Below are 22,415 nucleotides of genomic sequence, written 5' to 3'. Positions count from 1 at the left end.
TTCTGCTGATGAATACAGGAATTGGTTGCAAACTCTGCGATCAAATTGTCTTTTTCCCCTTTCTTTAATTTTCACAGATAAATAAAGTTTTTGCTTCCAAATTACTTTATTTACTATTAAAAAAAATATATACATTTTAAGCCATGTAAGTTATAAACATGATTTGCGATTATTGTTTAATTTATAAGAGTACCATTTTGTCAGGCATATTTATCTGGAGAGCACAATCAAATTAATTTGTTTAGCTGTGTGTAGTTGTTCTTTCTAATATTGTTCCACTTACAGCTTGTAGTGTGTAACTGTAGCTTAATTTTTATTTCAGTTAACAAGTGCTCCATTTCTATTGTTCCAGGTAAGGCTGTAGTGAAATACGAAATAAAGTTTAATCTTAGTTATTTTCAAACATTGAATTCTGCAAGGTTCATTTGTGAGTTTCAATAGGTTAATCATTTCTCTTTGGTCATCTGGATATTGGCAATATCTGGCAGATCAAAATCAACAAGATTTGTTGATTCCACATATCAGTGTGTTTATTTCACTTTTTCGTCAGAATCACTTTATTTGAAAAGATAAAAAAAAGTCTTATTTCTGTCTCTTTTAGAAAAAAATCATATAACACCATGATTTGTGTATAATAAATCATGATGTCAATATGAAAAATCTGTTGTTAAAATTTTTTGTTTTGTTTTTTTTTTAATCAAGATTTTTGGTTTTGGCTAAAATTTGAGTTATATTAAATAGCTTTCTGTTACCATTCATCTAATTTTGTTCTTTTCTGAACAGATCCTACTAACCTCCTTATTCTACCCAATAATTTTTGTACGCTTTGTCATTTTGCAATTTTTTTTAAATTTATATTAAATAAAATGCGTCTATTTTAAAATGACTGATTCAAGTGTCAGTCTGAAAAAAGAAGTTTTCTGCTGATGAATACAGGAATTGGTTGCAAACTCTGCGATCAAATTGTCTTTTTCCCCTTTCTTTAATTTTCACAGATAAATAAAGTTTTTGCTTCCAAATTACTTTATTTACTATTAAAAAAAATATATCCATTTTAAGCCATGTAAGTTATAAACATGATTTGCGATTATTGTTTAATTTATAAGAGTACCATTTTGTCAGGCATATCTATGTGGAGAGCACAATCAAATTAATTTGTTTAGCTGTGTGTAGTTGTTCTTTCTAATATTGTTCCACTTACAGCTTGTAGTGTGTAACTGTAGCTTAATTTTTATTTCAGTTAACAAGTGCTCCATTTCTATTGTTCCAGGTAAGGCTGTAGTGAAATACGAAATAAAGTTTAATCTTAGTTATTTTAAAATATTGAATTCTTCAAGGTTCATTTGTGAGTTTCAATAGGTTAATTATTTCTCTTTGGTCATCTGGATATTGGCAATATCTGGCAGATCAAAATAAACAAGATTTGTTGATTCCACATATCAGTGTGTTTATTTCACTTTTTCGCCAGAACCTCTTTATTTGAAAAGATAAAAGTCTTATTTCCGTCTCTTTTAGAAAAAAAATCATATCACACCATGATTTCTGTTTAATTAAATCATGATGCCAATATGAAAAATCTGTTGTTAACATTTTTTGTTTGTTTTTTTTTATCAAGATTTTCGGTTTTGGCTAAAATTTGAGTTATATTAAATAGCTTTCTGATACCATTCATCTACTTTTGTCTTTAGTCTTCTTTTCTGAACAGGTCCTACTTACCTCCTTATTCTACCCACTAATTTTTGTACTCTTTGTCATTTTGAATTTTATTTAAATTTATATTAAATAAAATTCGTCTATTTTTAATTGACCGTTTCAAGTGTCAGTCTGAGAACAGAAGTTTTCTGCTGATGAATACTGGAATTGGTTGCAAACTCTGCGTTCAAATTGTCTTTTCCTCCTTTTTTTAATTTTCACAGATATATAAAGTTTTTGCCTCCAAATTACTTTATTTGCTGATAAAATATATACATATTTAAAGCCATACAAGTTATAAACATAGATTTGCGATTATTGTCTCATTTATAAGAGTACCATTTTTCACTCGTGATGTCATGGTGAGCGCAGTCAAATTAATTTGTTTAGCTGTGTGTAGTTGTTCTTTCAAATATTGTTCCGCTTTTAGCTTGTAGTGTGTAACTGCAGCTTCATTTTTATTTAAGTTAATAAGTGCTTCAATTTTTTGTACTCTTTGCCATTTTGCATTTTTTTAAATTGATATTTAATAAAATGCGTCTATTTTAAAATGACTGATTCAAGTGTCAGTCTGAAAAAAGAAGTTTTCTGCTGATGAATACAGGAATTGGTTGCAAACTCTGCGATCAAATTGTCTTTTTCCCCTTTCTTTAATTTTCACAGATAAATAAAGTTTTTGCTTCCAAATTACTTTATTTACTATTAAAAAAAAATATATACATTTTAAGCCATGTAAGTTATAAACATGATTTGCGATTATTGTTTAATTTATAAGAGTACCATTTTGTCAGGCATATTTATCTGGAGAGCACAATCAAATTAATTTGTTTAGCTGTATGTAGTTGTTCTTTCTAATATTGTTCCACTTACAGCTTGTAGTGTGTAACTGTAGCTTAATTTTTATTTCAGTTAACAAGTGCTCCATTTCTATTGTTCCAGGTAAGGCTGTAGTGAAATACGAAATAAAGTTTAATCTTAGTTATTTTCAAACATTGAATTCTGCAAGGTTCATTTGTGAGTTTCAATAGGTTAATCATTTCTCTTTGGTCATCTGGATATTGGCAATATCTGGCAGATCAAAATCAACAAGATTTGTTAATTCCACATATCAGTGTGTTTATTTCACTTTTTCGTCAGAATCCCTTTATTTGAAAAGATAAAAAAAAGTCTTATTTCTGTCTCTTTTAGAAAAAAATCATATAACACCATGATTTGTGTATAATTAAATCATGATGTCAATATGAAAAATCTGTTGTTAAAATTTTTTGTTTTGTTTTTTTTTTATCAAGATTTTTGGTTTTGGCTAAAATTTGAGTTACATTAAATAGCTTTCTGTTACTATTCATCTAATTTTGTTCTTTTCTGAACAGATCCTACTAACCTCCTTATTCTACCCAATAATTTTTGTACGCTTTGTCATTTTGCAATTTTTTTTAAATTTATATTAAATAAAATGCGTCCATTTTAAAATGACTGATTCAAGTGTCAGTCTGAGAACAGAAGGCTTCTGCTGATGAATACTGGAATTGGTTACAAACTCTGCGTTCAAATTGTCTTTTCCCCCTTTCTTTAATTTTCACAGATATATATTAAGTTTTTGCCTCCAAATTACTTTATTTGCTATTTAAATATATACATATTTTAAGCCATACAAGTTATAAACATAGATTTGCGATTATTGTCTCATTTAAATTTATATTAAATAAAATGCGTCTATTTTAAAAGGATGTTGAGTTTGTCAATCTGACTAGTAACACCACCATGACAAAAGTCTTCGGCTCAATCGAAGAAGAGGGGAAGAACGGGAAGAATTAAAAATGATAACTAAAATTAATTCTCACTCTTTTTTTTACTATAACGATTTAAAACATTTAAATTCATCTCGTAGTCTAATACTATTTTAATACACTTAAGAATACTTTTCACTAAGATCACAACAAATTTATATTTATAAGCATATATTTACAATAAATAGTTGTTAAATTTAAATATTTACAAGTTCTTGACTAAAATTAAAACTAGCCATCGAATTTTCGATAGTAAAATAAATTAAAATGTATTTTAATGCTTTTCATTAGACAATGGCGCATTGACTTGGTTTGGCATTAGTAGCACAGCATAAAGCTGAGTGCAGACATGTGATTTTGTCCGTACCGTACCTCTATGTCGTGTCAGCGTCGCGATTCAATAACTCTGGATGAAACGAATAACTAGCTCTCGATGTATCAGCCCTCATAGTCAAGTGTCAAACGTTCGGAAGATATTCTATACTACGAGCAGATATTGCCTTAGATTAATATACCACTAGATACCGCGTATCAGGTTGAATATTGCCCTCTTTTTTTAAGCGACGATTGCATGGTGTCACTCCATCTAGTGATAAATTATCTATGGCTACGATTTCGTTTGTGGATTGACATTTGGCTAGTGGGGCAGATCACGTAATACAAATCTATGTATTCTGTGTTACAAAATATGCGTCCAATCCAGCGTTCTTTGAACGTGACGACAACACGATACAGGGTAAGGTACGGACAAAAAAAAACATATCGGGCCAACTTTAGGCTGTCACAAGTGCGTTGTCAACTCTTAACTATGTAACTCTATTCCTTTCTGTCAGAGTATAGAAGATAGGGACAGCAGGAGAGTTCATGAATTTATTAAATGCTCTTGAGATTTGGCAGCTTTTTTGTTTTAGTGTAGAATTATTTTAAAAAATTCTGTTATTTAATGCGTGACGACTGACATGAAATGTGCTGAACTGTGCCTTAATTCCTAGTGGAGGAAAGCTAAAAAAAATGTTTTGAAAATTCTCAAAAAGAAACCGTGCACACAACTTAGTTTCTTATTTATGAGGAACTCTTAATTTACTAAAATTAGGCTTTTCATTTATTACAAACATATCTTCATTAAAATTTATGTTTTGACAACATATGTTGGGTAATAAATTATCACACAAACAGCTTACATCTAACGATTTAGGAATGTAAGTAACTTTCCACTTAGTACCTTAAATATTGCAACCTTAAAAGAATTGAGCGACAAGTTACGACGCTAGACGACCAAATTGTCGTTGAGATATACCTACTTATATATTTTTTGTTACTCCTTTATAACTCATGATAACTTATCTGTGTAAGCTAATGACTTATTTTGGAAACTCTACAGAAGTAGCACTGAAGAGATTTGCTAAAATTTGACGCACATAGACTTAATATCACGGTTATGATATCTTTGGATAATTTTAAATAGTAAAGTCTTTTATAAAAGATAAACAAATAAATATTACTAAAATAAAATACAAAACCGCAGATGGTAACTAGTACAAAGGTAAAAACAAAATTGATCTTTGAAGTCCATAGTACCTTACTAGTACGATCATAAATTAGCACAGTTATATGTAATATATATAATATATTGTTTATATATTGTAATATTCACATTTTGTCAACTTTTTTCACCAAATAAATATTATATATCTAACATTATATTGACACTATAATACGGACAATCATAAAATTCTCTCTTAATTTAGTACTATAAGAATACTTTGACCGATACTTACGCCCAAATATTTACATTAAATAATACTATTAACAACCAAATGCTCAATAAGCTCTTTCAAATAAATCCTGATGCGCACTCTAAATTATTAACTTACATTTCAATCATGAGGAAAAGTCTAGGAGTGGTGATTTAAGTACTTACCAAATTTTCACAAATATGACACAAAAATTTATCTACAAACAAAACCTAAATTCAAACAATCTAAAATCACTGCTACAATACCATACGAGATCAAACAAATCATATCAGAAATACTGATGGAGCATTAAAATTTCTATTATTATAAAGTCGACAACTCAGATTTTTCAAAAAAGGGTGATAGTGACTGGTACGAAGCCGAAAGCTCCAAAATTTATTTCACTTGAAAATTTGGCATACAGATTTATATAGGTATTAATGGAACTTGCTAAAAATAATCTAAAAAATTAAAAGGTACAGAAATCTAAACAATTGAATCATTTAACGGTTCAGATTTAGATAATAAAGGAACACTACTGTAGTCTTTTAAATGCTCACTTCCTTTCTTAGTACCATTATCAAAGGAACTGGCTGTTGGTATTTTGGCTATCCAATTATTGTTACCTACCTTATTCGATTTATGATTACCAATCGAGTTGGCTTGGCAATCCTTCAATTTCACTCTTGGTCCAGAATTATGATTTAGGGAGTTAACATTGAGTGATATGGAGTTTGAAACGCTAACTTTATCTAAATCTTCACCGTTATCTGTTAGTCCATTGGCTACTGGTTCTATGGGATCTGAGTGTTGTCTGGTCAGTTTCAATGTTTGAAGAAGTGGTTGTGTTTCTTGATCGGGTTTGTCTGTGGATTTCTGTGGGAATGCTGCAGAGTTTCTTCGCAGGTCATCACGGGAAGTTCTAAGCCCATCCACTCGTTGTCGAAACGGTGTTAAATGTGATAAGGAACCACTGTCAGCAGATAAAGCTTGTGTTTTTGTTAGTTGTGGCTTTTCTTTCGGGGCATTTGGGTCCACTTTTTCGCCTAACAACCAGTATGTGACTAGAATTCCTTTTCCCTGCAAGAAAGAAAAAATATAGGTTTGTAGTCGAAAAAAATAATATGCCAATTAGTCATTGGCATATATTTTTTATCACCATATAGGTCAATGAAATTCTGTTGTAAAACTTATGAAAAAGATAATAAATTGCATTTATTATGACGTCCAATTATCGTAACTTTTCTCAATCTTCAATTTCCACTTTTTTGTGACAAAAAGCTGTACAATTTTAGCTGTACAATTTAGAATCCTATAAAGATTAAATTTGCTTGAGTCTTTTTAATTAGAATACTTTTTTTAATTAAAATAAATTAAGTGTTTTAAAATGAAGGCTTGCTCGTATCAACTTTGGATTCTTCTTTCGGCCGATGGGCTAGCAACCTATTACTGTAGATCAAAGTGGCTTATTATCTTATCGACATTATCGGCTCCTTCTAGTAATGGTACAGATGTGACAATTATAATATACGTATGTAGAAAATTGTTACCTTCATGGCAACCTCTCCTCGGCACTCCAGTTGGAAAGTTCCGAAGGTGTCCAACAACGCCTTTGTCACCGGTGACACGTGGATCTTCAGGGCCTCGCCGTTAGACTCCATCCTTGAAGCTGTGTTGACCGTGTCTCCGAATAGGCAGTACCGGGGCATCTTCAACCCGACCACTCCAGCTACGCATGGACCTGGTGGTAACACATTAGATGAGATCACAGTAATCTAAATATCTTAATGAACACTACTGTAGTCTTTTTAATGCTCAGTTCCTTTCTTAGTATCATTATCCATGAACTGGTTGTTGGTATTTTGGCTATCCAGTTATTTACCTTCCTTATTTGATTAAAACAAATAGGTAACAGTAATGACTATATCTATTTGAACGGGCCGAGGGTCTGGTACGTCGGTCGGAATAAAACCAGATGTATGGATGTTCAAGTCGTCGTGTCTTGTTTTCCTCTTAGTCAAATTTTTATTGCCTTTTTTTCCTCAATATGTCAGTCAGTTTCGTTCATCTAAAATGTAAAGTCAAAGTGTCTGTCTGTCCATGGAGGCTGAACGGCCGCTACACTATTAATATTTTATTCCGTTGGTGAGATATTATTACATTCGCATTTTTTCGATTTTTTCTTCGTTTTATATCGCATTGTGAAATCCTTTTCAGGAAACCATAAAACACTGCGTGAGAGAGATTTTGGTGCGGGCTAAGGAGAAAATACTAATCAATAAGAAAATACATGAACATAAAAATAAATAATATTTTAAAAAACAAGCATTTATTTTAATGTTCTAAAGGCAAAGAATAATAATACAGTAAAACGTATGGTTGGCATTTTCAAATTAAATAATAAACAATGATACAGTCATGGGCCTACTGGACTTGTACAAAATTTCTCTTTAGTTTAAGTTCTATTATAATTTTTTATTGCGTGATGTACATAAATATATGAATAAATGATAGCTGAACACGATCAAAATCAAAACGATACTGCGTCGCGTGGCTGTATTGGCCTACATAGATAATTTAGATGGACAGAATAATACGTTAGGGAAATGCATGGTCGGATTGGAAATTTGAAAATGTACGAGTATAACTGATGAATGCACAAACCATTGATGTAGCGTTGGTTTCGACAATATGCCGTCGATTTCGTCATGTGAAAATGCAAGTAAAATGGAGAGCTACAAATTCTTACCTTGGTTGTATGTATGTATATATTGAAGCTCTTAACGTAATGTTGTCGGTAATTTTTGAATAATTAAAATGCGTGCAGCAAAGTTAGTCATTCAAAAATAGCCATAGAAAATATTTAATTTTACCACTTCTCAATATAAATATGTTTTAAAAGGAAATGTAATTTTTTCTGCAAGTTTATGGAATTATGATCCTACCAAACACAAATTAAGGATGCCTTAAAGTTTATTTTGGACATTTATGTAATTTTTTTTTCTTTCAATAATATTATACTATTAAAATCAATTAAAAACTATATATATAATAAATACGTGACCACTTTCCACCCAATAGAAATATATTTGTATGGTACTTAAGATACGCTCGTTTAAGTTAATGTATTGGGAAGTAATATTGAAGGTAAATTAAGGGCGAGGAGGGTTCTTGAAAGGGGAAAGTAATTTTGAAGCAAATCTGAGAATAGAATGGCAAAACTTCTTAATGTTTTCAATAAAATATCGATTGAATTCGATAATATGGTCAAGTATTAAGGAGACTAACAGAAAAATATGCTTAAACATTTTTATTATTCGATATAATAAGTACTAACGACTCGCTATGACTTCACCCATGGTACATACATAAGATTAACATGTTAAAACCCGCTGATAATATTCCATTTTAACGGAAAAGTTTTCCATAGTTATTTTTAGCCTTTACATCTAAACCAAGGTTACAAAGTTTATTTCCTTATATTGTTTAGTATAGATAAAAAAGGCGTGATTTTATGTATGTATATTTTTTTTTTAATTTTTTATTTATCTGATTGCTTTTTTCTAACGAGCCGTTGGCGGGAAAATTCCTTCGGTTATTGGTTGGCTCAGTAGTTTTCATGTATAAATCAAAGATCGTTTTTTAATAACCTTTTTTAAACATTAAAATCACCGATATTTCATATGTTCGTAAAATATGAAACGAAATGCGAAATATGTTTCCGACGCTTTCATAGAATTCTTCCAACAGATTTCAATGACATGTATGAATGTACGTACACGAGACTCGTAAAAGCATTCCCTGTACAAGTTTAGGGTTCTCTCATATTTTGGCTAATATTGGAACGTCGAAAAACTGTGCATTTAAACATTGTTTTACATGCTCACCACGATAAAGACAGATAGAACATATGAATTATTGATTGACTGATTACGGACATCAATGCACAGCCCAGCGCTGAGTGTACATACATATCTAGACTAATGAATTTTACCTACATATGTAGGTATTTAAATGACGCACATTTTTTCATTTGTATTAGGTATATTTATTTTTCCATAAACTAAAAAAAAACCCAATTTATGTAATGATAATTTTGATTGTTTGTTACTTTTCCACCGTTTATAAACCACAAAAACTATCTTTACAAAATTTTGAAAATGATTTTGGGGTATGGAGTACGAAAAATGACAAAGGGAACATTATAGGTACGCAGTCTGAGCTGTAGGCAAAAACTAGAATTAACATTAAAAAAATCTAATGCTTAAAAGATAATACCATTATTTAATTATAATTAATTCGATGAAATTTTTTTTTAATTTTCGTTGTATATGTATGTTTTTAAACTAACTAACACGATTACATTAATTAAACGAACTCTCATTGGTCGGTTTTATCATTCAGCAAATGAAGCGAGATTCAGTTGTTTTAAGTTAGCAGAGTCGAAAAAGTTACGAGTGCGGCAATATAAAGGCTACAATATGTATCCATGAAAATGGAACTTAATATTTGTAGCGATATTTTTGATGGAATTAAAAAAAAATACGTATGCAAGTTTATATGTAACTTGTATTTTAGCGTAGTCGCGTCTTTTGTTTACGTTTCCTTGGGATTTATTCCGCTTGCATTTTTTTTATTTTTCTCTCGGTTGGAATCTAGGATCCGCCTATTATGATGTAATGAATTATTAAAAGTTTTATTTTTAAAATTTCCTGTTGAATCATAAACAGCATACAGATAAAACATTTACAGAATTTAATCCCGATATAAAACCGGTTCACACACTGTTATGTCATTAACGCCTTATATGGTATTATGAATAATGCAAAATAAGAAAATATTCATTCCGATTGTTTATGCAAATACCTATTTATAAGGCTGCAAAAGTATTGACTATTTCCTGAAGGAGTAGGCAGAGACTACATCTTTCCACTATCCACGATTCTACTTCTTCATACCTATGAAAATGAACGCAAAAAAAAAAATTGTACAAATAAACAAAGCAACATTTTCACTAATTCGTCCCATGTTGATCCTATCCCGGATGCGGGAGGAAGCAGGAAGACGGTCGTAACTCCCGGTTTCATGAATAAAGAAAAGCGGTGGAAGACGGGAGTGACCCTCGAATTGTTTATGTTAAATTGTATGTTGTCGTTAAGTTGTACTTTGGATTTGCTTTTGTCTGAAGCTAGAAATAATTTTCAGTAATTTCCAAATGAATGCACTTGGAAATGGCTGAAATTTATTTCATACATGCTTATACTCGCAGCTTCGCCCAATTACCGCCACCTTCAAAAGAATACAAGATTTTCTAAGAAGACCTGCCTGAATCTGCCGGTGGCGAAAAATTATTTTTTATTTTATTTATATATTTATGTACAATAAGGAAATAAGGAAAATAATTAAACAACTTCCAGACTGAAGAAAATTTATATATATTCTACCAGAATACCAGATTGCAGACAAATTCCAAGTTTAAACTGGTCATGCGCCGATGGTTGATACCACATGAGCAAAACCTGGAAAAAAGGCAGTTAAAATAAAGGTTCTTACCAGAATGCAGTCCGATCCTCAGTTTGAGCTGGTCATGCGGCCGATGCCTGATACGGAACCGCCTCACGGCGTTGAGGAGAGCCAGCGCCATCCTGGCCACTTCGCACGCGTGCCTGGTGCCGTTCCTCTCTGGGAGACCTGACACAACCATATACGCGTCTCCAATGGTTTCCACCTGGTAGTAAGAAATTGTTTATTTTCAGATCATACATATGTATACGTGACGTCTCTACCCTTAACGGGATAAACATCCTTTCACCAAGTTTTGGAGGCGAAAGGTTAGCTCATCGCCTAAGAAATGAATCTCGAGTTTAAGTTTCCTGGAAGTTTTAAACGGAAAAACGACTTATTCCGTACCATCTGTAAAGTAAACTTAGAAAGAGATGCAGGGGAAAATCTTTCTCTTTCTAATTACCTTAACAACCCATAAAAGTCCACTGCTAGACCAAGAGGTCCCAAGAAATGGGGAGATTTTACCCATAGTCACCACGCTTGGCAAGCGGGTGGGTGACTGCAGTGTCTATTGAGTCTGTGTGTATATTGATTGATGGGACTCTGTTTTCATATCAGCGTAGGAGGCGCTGCTGGCCACCTCCCGCTTTATTCCTTGATTGCCTCTTACGATACCCACGGGAAGATGTGGAGTGATACTATTCTACTCTGCCGGCACCACACGACCGAACTACTTTCTGATTCTTCTTATTTAAAAGGGATGAAAAGAAAAATGTCATTCCAGTTGTTCAAGGTTGACAAAAAGTTAAAAGGTCACTCAACTTCCAATAACAAATAACAGAATCCTCTTTCTTACCTTATAGACGTCGTAGTTCTCAAGGATGGAATCGAAACACGTATAAAGGTCGTTCAGGAGGTCAACAACCTGCATAGGAGTGGAGGTAGCTGATAAGGCAGTGAAACCCACGATGTCCGAGAAGTAAATGGTGACTTGCTCGAAGGTCTCTGCGACGACTGACTGCCCGTTGATGAGTTGAGATGCTACGGATCTAGTGAATGAAATGGTTCAGATGAAGTGGGTACAAATACGGAAATATTTGTTGAAATGTACACCAGTACTGGATAAATACTAATAGTAAATGTCAATATCGATGGAATTGTTACGGGAATGTAAGAATATTTGGCTAAAACTGTCTTCACTAGTACGAGTTTAATATTGTAACTAACACTAAGAATGATAAGTATGTCTCAGACAAAAGTATTTATGGTGATAGTTCAATTAAAAAAATTTCAATCTCAAATATTGTTTAAAGTTTAAATCATTACTACTATTAAAATGTAACATCTGCACATTTTGAAAAATATATCTTTTATTTTGACCACCACCAGTTCCAATTTTGGGAATATTTTAGATATTGAATTGGGAACAATGCGTATAAAATTTGATATCTTCGGTTCCTCCAAGTTCTATCATCAGATGTTAACCTGAACAGGACTACCCCTGTTGAACATTAACCCTAAAATCAGTTTATATAGATTATCTTACTTTGGTAATAATTGGTACAGAAGCTCTTCGCATTTCTTCTTCTCTTCCAAATAATCTTGAGTGCGCTCGTCAACCAAAAACTCCAAATTATTAGCGTACTGTTCCATTCGAGAAAGCAAATTATCTAGAATGTTGCTACTTTCTTGAGTTCTGTGGGCAAAAATGAAACACAATTGAGCTTTGAGCTATAACACGTGCTTTCTGGGAAGTAGACATTAGGGGAAAAGGGACATTGAGGATGGAGATGAGACATGAGAATGGTACCTAACATCACAAGAGTAAACAGAACACATCTTTTTAAAGGAGATGCTTCCGTCTTATTGTATATCATTAATATATATACTATGAAATAATATATATAACATATACGGGACATGATGTATATTATATGTATGAGATAGTTAATTATAAAATTTAAGACGAGTCACAATTTTAACTTTATATAAAGATCAGTCAGTTGAGTCTAAGCAAAATTAATTTGGTCCTCATTTCGTGAGCGCAGAATTTAATAACGTCCAGGAAATGCGTTAACGTCACACAATTTAATTAAAATAATTTATCATTCAATATTAAGAAGCATGCAATATTAACGCCCTTAGTAAATGGCTATATTAATGAGTAATAAAAATGATTGTACAAAAATTCCCTTATGGACAATATTATACCAAGATTGCAAGCCTGCAAGGACGAATTTTCAATTGATTCGTTATCGTGTAAAATACAATCTGTACAATAGGAGAATTAAATGCCAAAACGAATTACAGAATTAGATTAGTAAAAAAAATTCTTTATCTTTTTACAACATTAAACACCCAGCTGAGAACGTGATAGGAAATGAGAGAAAAAAGAGATGATTAATAAAATACCAAAACCAGAAATTAAACACGACAGTACCACAACCAGAAAAAGACATGTACATAAACATTACTTGTTGAGCCTCCGCACTGCGCCCTTCAAATGCGCAAAGTCTGGTCTCTCGGCCGGGTCTTCGGCCCAGCATCTCTTCATCAGCTCTGTGGCATCATCAGCCTCGCACGACCGGTGGTGTGACGTGTTTGGTCGTAACCCACTGGATATTACCGTTTCAATTATATCTGGTGAAGAAATGAGTGCGAATGTAGATCTGTATTGTAAATTAAATTGTCATCTGATAATAAGAATATACGGAACATAGATAATACTATTTTTTAAATTAAAACTATGATTAAGGTTAAGAGTCATGTAGGAAGTATAGTTATAAAAGTTATTAATTCCTACAGTCATATTATCGTCTTTGCCACTAGTCCCATTGAATGGTTCCATAATGGAACAACTGAGACGATTTTGGGATTGTTAATTATCTCTTAAGGGATTACTAAAAATTGTCTCGCTTGTCCTAAAGATGTACTATTATACAGAACTATGGGACAACACAATGGACTTATTGGGACAGATGTGGACATGTTTACGTCAAGGAATCTGTAATTATACCTGCTATTGGTAGGCATGTCTGGATGTACACCCAAATTTGCGAAACAGAACCATGAGTTTAACTAAGCTTGCAATAAAATGCGCAATATCTGTTTCGGAAATCCGTATTTCTATAAAAAATAATGTCAAAGTATGTTAACTTGGGGATTTTCAAGGCAAGAGTTAATAGGCACTATTTGAGCTTATGTGCACCACCTTAGACCGCATCTAAGTCAAGGTCACGCGCACTCAAATCTATTATTTAAAAAAGTTGCTATTTTAGTAAATTTACCTTTCGGAGCCATTTCCACACCGGGCCCTAGCCAAAACACGCCCTGCCTGTTGACGATCTCATGCATGATGATACCGAAGGAATACACGTCTCCTTTCTGGCTGCCTTCTGGTGGTGGGTCGGCCATGCGAAGCAGCTCCGGAGATGTCCACATCAGACCTAGAAGTTTGTTTGACTTTATATTTTGGGGATCTGAGTACGAATTTTGTGCTATCTCTGTATTTTTGTATGAAATAACTGGGGTTCGAAATAGGAATACTTCAAGGGACTGGGAAGTAATCATTTAGAGAGGTAAACACGCAGAGAGAAGGAAAATCTGAGGAAGGGACATGTTCAGGGAATAGATGTCCAAGGAATTAAATAGACTTCAGAAAACGACTGGACTGGAAATTCCAGTAATATTAATAAGTCAAACACATTAAAAGCAAAGACCTCAAAAGCAAGACTACATTTGAATCTAAAACTAGATTTGCCAAAAACAGAACAATGAATGAAATATTAGTCGTCTAAGACAATATATTTCTTTTAACCTTCTTGAAAATTACTCGAGAACTTATTTAGAAATGCATTGATGGCCTTACGCGTCCAATAGCTGTGCGCCCTTGAATCTTTCTCCGAAGTCCTCAAGGCGTGGAGTCCAAAATCCGTGATCTTCAGGACGAAACGGGAGTCCACCACACAGTTGCTGGACTTCAAAGCGCCGTGAGATCTGATGTCGGTTCCGTGGAGGTAGTGCATGCCCTAAAAAAGGTTATACATTATTATGCCAAATCAGTTTGTCAACTTATAAAAGGAATAAAACTAAATCGGTAAGAGAAGCCGTCCCGTGTGTGGCCACGAAACCTGAAACCGATACACTAGTACATCAGACTCATATTTCCGCAGAACCGGATAATAGGTTTTGAGGAAATATGTATATAAATAACTTAAACATTAGGAGCAAAAATACAAAGATAAATATGTAATGTGTCACCCTGAGCACGGGCGAAACTTTATTGCTTCTCTGTCGCATAAGCGTCAATAATAAGCTGTTATAATAGATTTAATTCGGATAATAAATAAAAAAGTAAGTCTTATCTATTTTTGCAAAATGTAAACATTGTTTTTTACATTTTGCAGACATAGAAGCGTTTAAGTTTACAAATGTATCCGTTATGTGCCATATAAATATTGTCGAATTACACAATTTCTATACAATAAAGAACACACACGAAAATAAATAAACAAACCAGAATCTTCACAGCAAACCTCGATTCGAGTGTTCTTCACAATACAATTGTTACATTTCAAAGAATATCGTATAACAGTTCTCCTACACGTTATGCCTCCCTAGTACAATGGATGAAGCATCGTTGAATTTTCCAAAGAAATCCTTAAGGGCTTGAATAAAATTTATTTTATCAGAAAATGTCATGTTGTAATTTATGTCGATTTATTTTCCTTGATAAAATTTTAACAAAAGCAGTAAATTTAATATTTCGGCATATTTTTTTTAAAGCGAAATGGCCTTTGATAATTTTGATTGAGGATTAAGTTCTTCCCGCGTAATATTATAGTACAAGCAACGCCCTTTTTAACGCGCGAAAAACTATCGCTATTTCGGTTTTAATTATGGCGTGAAACAGAAATTTGAAATTTTAATTGAAATTTGAAATATAGGTGCACGCGGAAGTAAAATTATTTCTAGTTGGGTCTGAAAAAAAATGATTTTTCAATATTTCTCACTATTTTTCATCCAAAATATTTTTGGTATACATTGTGGGTGCTAGGCAACGAAAATTGTGTTTTTTTGTTTTTTTTTTTTTTGTTTAAGCAAACTGCTTCAGTATCAACTTTAGACAGTTATAGAATTAGACTTTGTTTTGGTCGAATAATAGCTGTGAGTGCTTTACTTTACTTTCTCGGGACTTTTTGGGACAACATCAAAAGTCGTATTAAATGCGATATTGTAACATTTCTAATGGCATTTGCAACGGTAACAAAAAATAATAGCTATCAGTTTTCACGTCGGAGTACCCAGGATCAATGATCACCAACGGGTAGTCTATTTTTTGTTTTTTTATATTTAATTATTATTTTTTATATAATATTTTTATATGTGGAGTTCTGACGTTGGCTGAGCAACGCTCGGTCACCGAGGTACTAACCAACGATATTCAAATTTCCCCAATATAATATTCTGCTATTTCTCAGCCTCATCGTTGACTGTCATCACGTCATCCCGGGTTATGCTGTAAGGTTACTGCGGGCAGGGCCAAACAAATCATCCTTTGCTTATTACGACGGAATATTCTGCATTCTTATAAGGAAGACAGAGCTAAGAATCTCGCAAAGACTGAAAGACTACGGTTATCTGTAGGGCTTCATAATGGAATTGACATTAAAATCGTGACAAGTCGCTAGCTTATCGCCTAAATGTAGATTCCCAAATTTTAGTCTTTAGTCGCCTTTTACGAAATCCAGGAAGGAGTCCATGATGCTATTCGAAGTTACCGGGACCTATACAATGCGTGTACAAAATTGAACACTTACCCTGACAATATCATGCATCAGGCTAACTTTGAACATCCAATCCAGCTTAATGTTCTCATTCTCCAAAATATCTTGTAACGACCCCTTTGGACAATATTCCGTTAGCAGACAACAGTGTGGGGGGTCTACACAGGCTCCATAAAATCTGGCCAGGTGATCATGCTCCAGATCCTTCATTTTCTTCAGTTCTAGAAGTAGAGGCCTGGTCAAGTCTATGCGTTGTTTGTCCACTTTCTTGATGGCCACGCGACAGCCTTTGTAAAATGCGCATGGTGCGTAGACTTGTCTATCGCCTGGCAAAGAAGTGGCTTCGTCTGAAAATGCGGTCTGAAACAAGACAATATCAATTTAATGTACATACATATAATCAAGTTTTTACACGTTAGGTACTGGGCAGACAGAGCCAACAAGCTCGAAAAAAACAGTTTTGACTGTATGACTTCCTGATATTAAATAAACATAACATACCTAGTATAATATAAAATAGTCACATATACAATACACGGGTATATACCCTTGCGGGGTAGACAGAGCCAACAGTCATCAAAAGACTGAAAGGCCACGTTTAGCCCTAGCCTCGGCTTAATGATAGAATTGAGATTCAAATAGTGACAGGTTGCTAGACCATCGCCTAAAAGAGGAATCCCAAATATATAAGCCTATCCCTTAGTCGCCTTTTACGACATCCATGGGAAAGAGATGGAGTGGTCCTATTCTTTTTCTATTGGTGCCGGGAACCACACGGCACACGGTATATTAATTAAAGTCATGATAAATTCATGATACACATCATTACTAAGATACAAAGATAGGCTAGCCCATCCCCTCCAAGTACATAAGCCTTTTCCTTGATCAACATTTACAATGAGGAGAGAATAATCTCAACCTCGTTAGAAAATGTACTCTCAAATGAATCTCTCTAAAATATCTAGTAATTATATTACATAAAACACATTTCATCAGCATCGAAAAAATTAATATTTAACCAACCGAATCCATTAGTGTAATTAATTTACTCAGTTATAGCAGCAGTCTTAGAATTTGTTAATGAAATTGGTGCAAAAGCAAGCGTGGGTTAACAAAGTGAAACACGCATGCACTTCAACCCTCTCGTTTCTCCGAGTTCAATTTACAGTTAATGTGCGAATCCATTGCTCTACGCGATTATCACACACCATAGTGGGTATAATTTTAAACCGCCTTCAAAGAAAAAGGTGGTTCTCAGTTTAACCTGTATGTATGTATGTATGTTTGTCGCTGCAGGAAGATGTAGATTGGAGGCGGATATCTTCACACAAAAATTTTTAATAAGTCAAACTGTATAAGTATTTAGTAGGTATATACAAAAAAAAAAAAAATTTACTAAGACCACTAAAATTTATATGGCCAGAATATGGACTCTAATTACGACACTTTTGAAAATAACAATTGAAATTCATACAGAATATTAATGGCCTTAATAAAAAAATATATAACCTAAAAAAATATATACCTTCAAGCAATATCATCGTTCCGCGTAAGGTCAAAACACACTGTAGTTTAAAAATTATGTCACAACATTTATAGGACCTTATAACGACCCTCATAAATCGTCGCTACGCTTAAAGAGCGCCGCTGCGGCTGTGGAATCGCCCGCTAACCCCACGTCAACGAGTATTAAATTAACAGTTAATTTCTGCCGCGGTTCGCCCCCGAGCATTCATTATGTCTGTGAAACCTGACACGAACGGCCTTTGACGATAAAAATTATATTGTTCTTTTACATACATACATAAAATCACGCCTCTTTCCCGGAGGGGTGGGCAGAGACTACCTCTTTCCACTTGCCACGATCCCTGCATACTTCCTTTGCTTCATCCACATTCATAACTCTCTTCATGCAAGCTCGGCGGTTTCGGGTACTTTTGACCTGACCCTTTACCTTTACCTTTGTTCTTTTCTTTCGCTATATTTTTCACATTGGCACCCATTCTATGAAGGATTAATCCTACTAATATTATAAATGCGAATGTTTGTGAGTATGTCTGTATGGATGTTTATTACACTTTCACGCAAAAACTACTGAACCGATTACGATGAAATTGGATACGTAGGTAGCTGAAGATCCAGAATAACATAAGGGCGTTTTATCCCGGGATTATATTATTTGTATCCACGGGAATGATTACAAGCGGACGAAGTCGCGGGCGGCCTCTTGTACCTACTATATATGTTAGAGGACTTTAAATTAACTTACGAATTTAGAATTTTCAAAGTAAAAAGACCAACCCAACGAACTTGCATGAAGAGAATAAGGAATATAGTCGTAGTTAAGGATGTATGCACGTATCGTGGTAAAGGTAAGGTAAATTTAGTTTTTAGGATAGGAAGAATACTTATTTATAATGAAATATTCTAAACACACCCAATATATAATTTTATAGAAGTTAGATGATAATAACTGAAAAACCTATTGATACAGCCACGCAAATCCTCTCGGGTGTCAACAATCACGTTTGATCGATGGTAGGCTTACAAACTTGGGATTCTTCTTTTAGGCGACGGGCTGGCAACCTGTCACTATTTGGATCTCAATTCTATCATTAAGCCAAACAGCTGAATGTCGTCTATCAGTATTTTTAAGACTGTTGGCTCCGTCCACCCAGCAAGGGATATAGACGTGATTATTATTATTATTTTTTATTTCAAGCATCTGGACACATACAAATTTTGTTAGTATACATATTACAGTAGTTTAAAATTTAGGGTTAGTAATTACAATATCTCACTGTACCCACATGTAGTCCACAGCAATGGTTAATGTAGGTACAGTCCAGCCGGCTCGCTATCATGGCCAGGATGCTGTTGGATGATGGTTATATGCATGTATGTATGATCGATGAGTATTTAATTAAACACTTAATATCCGGCTCGGTCCTTCTGCGCTGTCCATTACATGATCGGGTTGTTGAAAGTGACGCGCGTTCAAAGGGTTAATTACGTTGGGAGCCTTTTTTAATGAAAATGAGAGGGTTACGTTATTATATGTGTCGTTTTTTCTTTTTTTGTTTATGTAGATTTCTTTTGTCATACTAAAGAGGTAAATAAGTATAGAATATTTTTTTATGTCACAAATATAGGATGTATATATATATTGTTTTATTTTTCTTTATTATTGTAAAGTAAAGAGAAACTGGCGGATACAAAAATGCAATATAAATATAATGAAACAGTAAAAATGTTTGTTTTTCAAATTGTCCTGACCGGGATTCAAACCCGGTACCTTGTGTGTCAAGCACTACCAGTGCGTCAAGCACAACCTGTCACAGAACTGTTCTATTTTTTTGGTCAACTTATTCTTACAAAGGTAATTTTTTCAAACTCAAAACAATGATGTTTAGATTATAAAATTAGTAAACAATAAAACAATAAGTGGGAAAACTCGAAACATTTCCTTTCCTTTTATACGTTGAGTCTTCATTGATATAATATACTTTCAATAAAAAGCTGTGAAATGAAAATGTATGAAAGCTTTCAGACGTATCAAAAATATAACAATGGATGATAAATCAAGGGAAATCATTGTTCCCGCAGGTCGGGCATCGATATAAAGATCGCATATCCTTAAGGATATAATATGGGAAAAGATTCGTAATGTTATAGATGACTAGATTTTGCGCGGGGATTCGCTTCCGTGAGAATTTCCAGAAAAAATAGTCTATGTTACTCCTGAAGGCTTTGTTGGCTTTATATTTATATGCAAAATACCTATTATTAAAATCAATCCAGTTGTTTACGTGTTTATCTGTAACGCATAAAAATATTATTTAAACTCAGTTAATGTCTTTTTCTGCAGATCCACCTACGTAAAACTAAAATTCCCCCTGTTCCCAATTGTATTACTAAGTACTCTTACGAATAGGATTTTTCTTCCTAGTAAATTTACTAGTAAGTACACTGTAAATTTTAATTCCACTAGACTTTACGGTTAAACAAATCTTGTTTTAATCGGAATAATTATTTTTATACAAAATTATAATGCGTAACACATATATACAAATAAACAAACAGACAGACTTACACATCTGTCGTTATTCTTGTAATAGTAATTTTAGGAAAAACTATGTGAAAGACTATTTTTTTGAAAGATTTGATCAGTTAAAAGTGTTATTATGGCTCATTAATCTAAACTTTTAATAATTTTTAAATAAATAGCCATGCAACAATTAATTTAGACTATGCTGAAGCTGATTCCGAGCTGGAAGAGAAAATATTTTTAAAATATATCTGTACAATATTTCATAAGTGGATTTTCGGGTTTACCGCTTGAAAGCAATTTATACTCACTCACAAGGGAAAAGGGAATTATGGACACATTAAATACAAATTTCTGCTCCATTATACTTGTCAAGTAATAATTCTGTTGTAATGTGTTTTATCGTGAAGATTCTAAATTATTGTGAGAATTTACAGAAGCACTTGTGTTAATTAAGCACGTACTTGTAACGAATGCTAAATGATGTTATTGAGATTGTGATTCGGTGGTTGTACTGTTAAGGTGCCCGAATAAAAAGCATGATGTGCAAGGAGATGAAGGTTCAAATCCTACCTTGGCCATATTATAAATTGAAGAATTGGTATGAATTCAGAAAAGAATAAGAATCATCTTATTTTTTTTTCTGAATTATGATAATTGTGGTTGTGTGCCATGCGATGCTCTTACAGTAACGGAAACATCGTGAGGATATTCAGGCAAACTGGATGTGTAACTCTGATCCTATATGGGTAAGGTTTAACAGCAAAGGTGGCGAAGGGCGGATGACAGTAGCTTTGATCCTGAATTAACCAATTCGGGTGGTGATTCATGGTCAAAACCTTGGACTCCTCTTCAGCGAGGTAAGGATGTTAACAGGACAAAGAAGATGGAATTTAGATTCTGACAAAATTTAAAAACAGTGGATAAAATCATGGTTTAAAAAAAAACTAGATGTCACTTCATATCTCTGATGTTTTCAATATACTGTAAAGTGAAAGGGTAAGGAAATTGTAACAAAAATTATCTCTTTAAAACAATTTCAAGTTGTGATCAACATTTTCTTGATGATTTTAACATGTGGGAAGGAGACTTGCTGGCACACATGCTTTATATTAGTCACAAACAAATAAACAAACAAAATTATATATTCTCTAGCATGTTGCAGTATAGTTTGTTCCGTCGCTTCTTCTACACATTCGCTTTGGAAGTTGTAGTAGATAAGATTAATTTATGTGACGTCAAAATCTAAAACTTTGTATTAAATTTTGAACAAATTATTCTATTGGAAGATGTTTTTCATTATACTCGCGCTCTCTCTCTAAACATTCATTTTATATATCTATTCCGTGGTGTCAACATTGATTAGGGGCAAATGTAATTAATACTTTGAGACTAATGATTACTTTATCCCGTAAATTCAATGTTTGGAAACCGTCAAACAAATACACAGAAAATTAATTACGATGGTGAATATCGGAAGCTTTATTGAAAGAAGCTTAATTTGATGGAATATTTCCAATTACTATGTATAATTATTCAAAGGCAATTTGAAATTGAATATTAATTCATCAAATTCGAGAGGAATTTAATTATTTAAAGTTGGATTTCAATTGGTCGTATTGGGAGGGATTTTAAAGATATTAACAGTATTTATCGCCTTAGCTGAACGATTAAAGTAATTGTTATGCAAATAGTGTGAGATTTTATTAAATTGTCTTTTCAGACCGTACTGTTTTTTGTTTTGTAATCAGTTTACTTTTCTGGCAAAAAGCTGAACGTTTATCAGTCTTTTCAAAACTGTGGGCTCTATCTACTCCACAAGGGATATAGACGTGACTATATGTATGTTTATTTTTCTCAT

The 22,415-nt window shown here is 33.3% G+C and overlaps 1 protein-coding gene across 6 annotated transcripts in view; it reads right to left on the bottom strand.

The window, feature by feature from the left end:
• Nucleotides 1-3,522: 3,522 nt before the first annotated feature.
• The window catches only part of LOC106134440 (atrial natriuretic peptide receptor 1), a 192,675-nt gene continuing 173,782 nt past the window's right edge, over nucleotides 3,523-22,415 (bottom strand). For all 6 annotated transcript variants that reach the window (XM_060950032.1, XM_060950031.1, XM_060950033.1 and 3 more), the window contains 9 exons: nucleotides 16,540-16,866; nucleotides 14,589-14,748; nucleotides 14,008-14,166; nucleotides 13,195-13,360; nucleotides 12,267-12,416; nucleotides 11,577-11,769; nucleotides 10,769-10,943; nucleotides 6,766-6,956; nucleotides 3,523-6,295 (listed from right to left, as the gene is read on the bottom strand). In XM_060950032.1, coding sequence (XP_060806015.1) covers nucleotides 5,702-6,295; nucleotides 6,766-6,956; nucleotides 10,769-10,943; nucleotides 11,577-11,769; nucleotides 12,267-12,416; nucleotides 13,195-13,360; nucleotides 14,008-14,166; nucleotides 14,589-14,748; nucleotides 16,540-16,866 — 2,115 coding nt within the window. In that variant the 3' untranslated portion in view covers nucleotides 3,523-5,701. The remainder of the gene's footprint in view (nucleotides 6,296-6,765; nucleotides 6,957-10,768; nucleotides 10,944-11,576; nucleotides 11,770-12,266; nucleotides 12,417-13,194; nucleotides 13,361-14,007; nucleotides 14,167-14,588; nucleotides 14,749-16,539; nucleotides 16,867-22,415) is intronic.

Source organism: Amyelois transitella, chromosome 20 (assembly GCF_032362555.1).
Source record: "Amyelois transitella isolate CPQ chromosome 20, ilAmyTran1.1, whole genome shotgun sequence".
Lineage (NCBI taxonomy): Eukaryota > Metazoa > Arthropoda > Insecta > Lepidoptera > Pyralidae > Amyelois > Amyelois transitella.
Note: the sequence above shows the minus strand (reverse complement) of the source record. Positions and strands in the feature narration are given on the sequence as shown.